A 2,247-nucleotide genomic window follows, 5' to 3' on the forward strand; every position below is an offset into this window, starting at 1 on the left:
TATTTCGATTATCACATTTGAGACAATATAACTGTGTTTCTCGCTCGGTATTTTTAGTTGAGAGTGAAAATAGTATAGCAACCCCGGTATGACACAGCTTGACCTGATGGTGAGTGCATCTTTGTATACCAGATAAGTCAGATAGTCTGATGGTTGTCATACTAAAGACCAATCCAGGAATCCATATAAAAATATTCCTGTCCAAAACAAAGTGCAGGCTAGTGCGCGGTGTTCTTTACGCGCCCCTAATAATATTCCTATTCTCAAGAATTGAATCAACGTACCCTCAAGAGGTTGAGGTTGACCTCTTCTTGTGCTGACATAATCGCGTGGTCATGAACAGATAGCTTGCGTACTGGATTACAATATCATCAGCAAACTACGTATCTACTAGGAGCTCAGTACAGGATCCGATTGGCATTAGACGCTGTGATAATACTTGCGCAAAACGCTTCGAATGCTTAAAAGCTGCGACTCATAAAGAGTGATGACTGATGAGAGTAGACGTATGAGAGTTGTGACCCTTTTTTTTTTGAGAAGTCCTGTCGGGCTGTCGTTTTGATTTTTGATCGAATCGATTGCGTCCTCACATCATAGAATTATTTTACTTCTCGTACAGTGTTGACTGTTGCTTCATGTGAATTATAATTAACAAATGATCCGAAATATTGCGAAAGCCACAAACGTATAGACCGAAACAAGGGGCACTGGACACAACATAGTGTCACTTTTGATACTTAGGTATCATCCATCGGTTTAATGCAATACTTCTACCGTCGCAAAAGTCACGACTATCGCAGTTAAACTCTGTTTTAAAAGGTGCAAACCATACGAATACAGACTATCGAAAAGCACTATGTCGCAGCTGTTCATCCCTCCTCTGGTATGCTTGGACTATTTGAATACGTATCTGCTCATGCGAAAATCTAGGTTGAAATAATGCAGACGCGGATGAGAAATAAGTTGATTTTAGCTTGTCCATATTTGTATACCTCGTCAGGCATCTCGCACACGTCTGTGATGCATCCAGTACATGATATTTTGTATTTTGCACGCATATATATATATATACATGCATACATATATATATATATATATATATATATATATATATATATATATATATATATATATATATATATATATATATAACTTAATTTGGAACGAAGGACGATTGCCTACTATACCTTCAAGAACAATGGATGGTGCATAAACACTATCACGCGCGTTTTTGTATGGTCGACCGACGCCAATTCATTCTGGAGCCACACGTTCTGTTTCTCGTACTCGTCAATGGCTCCACTGGGGTCGTAGAGTAGATTGGAATTGAGCACAATACCTTTAACACCCTTAATGTAGAATGAGAAGTAATCGTCGCCGAAATCCTGAATAGAAGTAGACAGCAAATCAGGATTAAGTAAGATATTTATACGAAACTGTTCGTCGCCACAATATTGAACAAATATGGTATTGACATCCGTAAACAGATGACTTCATTTTATCCTAAAACATTTTTAAAAATGGTATCCGTTCGCAGCATTAGAAGCCAATTCTTGTCATTGCTAAGTAATCATTCAGTATGAGCCTCTACAACCTTACATATCTAAGAACCAATAACCTTATACACTTCCTTGTTTTAGTGCCGAATACCTTTTTGTAATTGCTTATAGTGTTGGTTGTGGGTGTGTTACCCACATCGTGATTCCCGCACACACAGAGAAGGGCAATGGAGCTGTCGATCTTTGAGTATGTCTCTTTGAACGAGTCAATCTCTCGCCCGCGTATGCTTTCATCACTGTAGGGTTCAGATGGGACAGGATGGCGGAATTCAAATTATAGACGCCATCTTAGATATAGAAAAGTTCGGGGCTCTATGTTTTTCGAAATGGATCTACGTGTATAGAAATGTTCGATTTTCTTAGCTTACACGGACAGATATCAAAATGTGATCTGATCTCGCCCCGACTATGGATTGACTCGACATTTATGATAAATAGTTTATCTGATGCTGCTATACCATATCGAGACTTAAATCGGTAAATGCATGCGAAGTCAGTTGGATGAGTGCATGTTTTTGTCTAGTGGTGAATGATATCACCCGGATAGGTACATACACATTCACACCAGAATGGTGTACGTTACACATAGTTCACTTCGTACTCGACACACCGCGTAGAAATACTAGTATGATTGGAAAAGTCAGAGTATATATATACATATATATATACATACATATAATATGAAATA

The 2,247-nt window shown here is 38.3% G+C and overlaps 1 protein-coding gene across 1 annotated transcript; it reads right to left on the bottom strand.

Moving 5' to 3' along the window:
* Positions 1-724: 724 nt before the first annotated feature.
* Positions 725-1,795, bottom strand: SARC_10827 (hypothetical protein; the record flags this gene model as incomplete). Its single annotated transcript, XM_014295118.1, has 3 exons — positions 725-805; positions 1,188-1,385; positions 1,651-1,795. Coding segments are annotated over 3 exons (424 nt in total), but the record flags the coding sequence as incomplete, so codon positions are not given.
* Between the last annotated feature and the right edge of the window lie 452 nt (positions 1,796-2,247).

This window comes from Sphaeroforma arctica, assembly GCF_001186125.1.
Source record: "Sphaeroforma arctica JP610 unplaced genomic scaffold supercont1.1406, whole genome shotgun sequence".
NCBI lineage: Eukaryota > Ichthyosporea > Ichthyophonida > Sphaeroforma > Sphaeroforma arctica.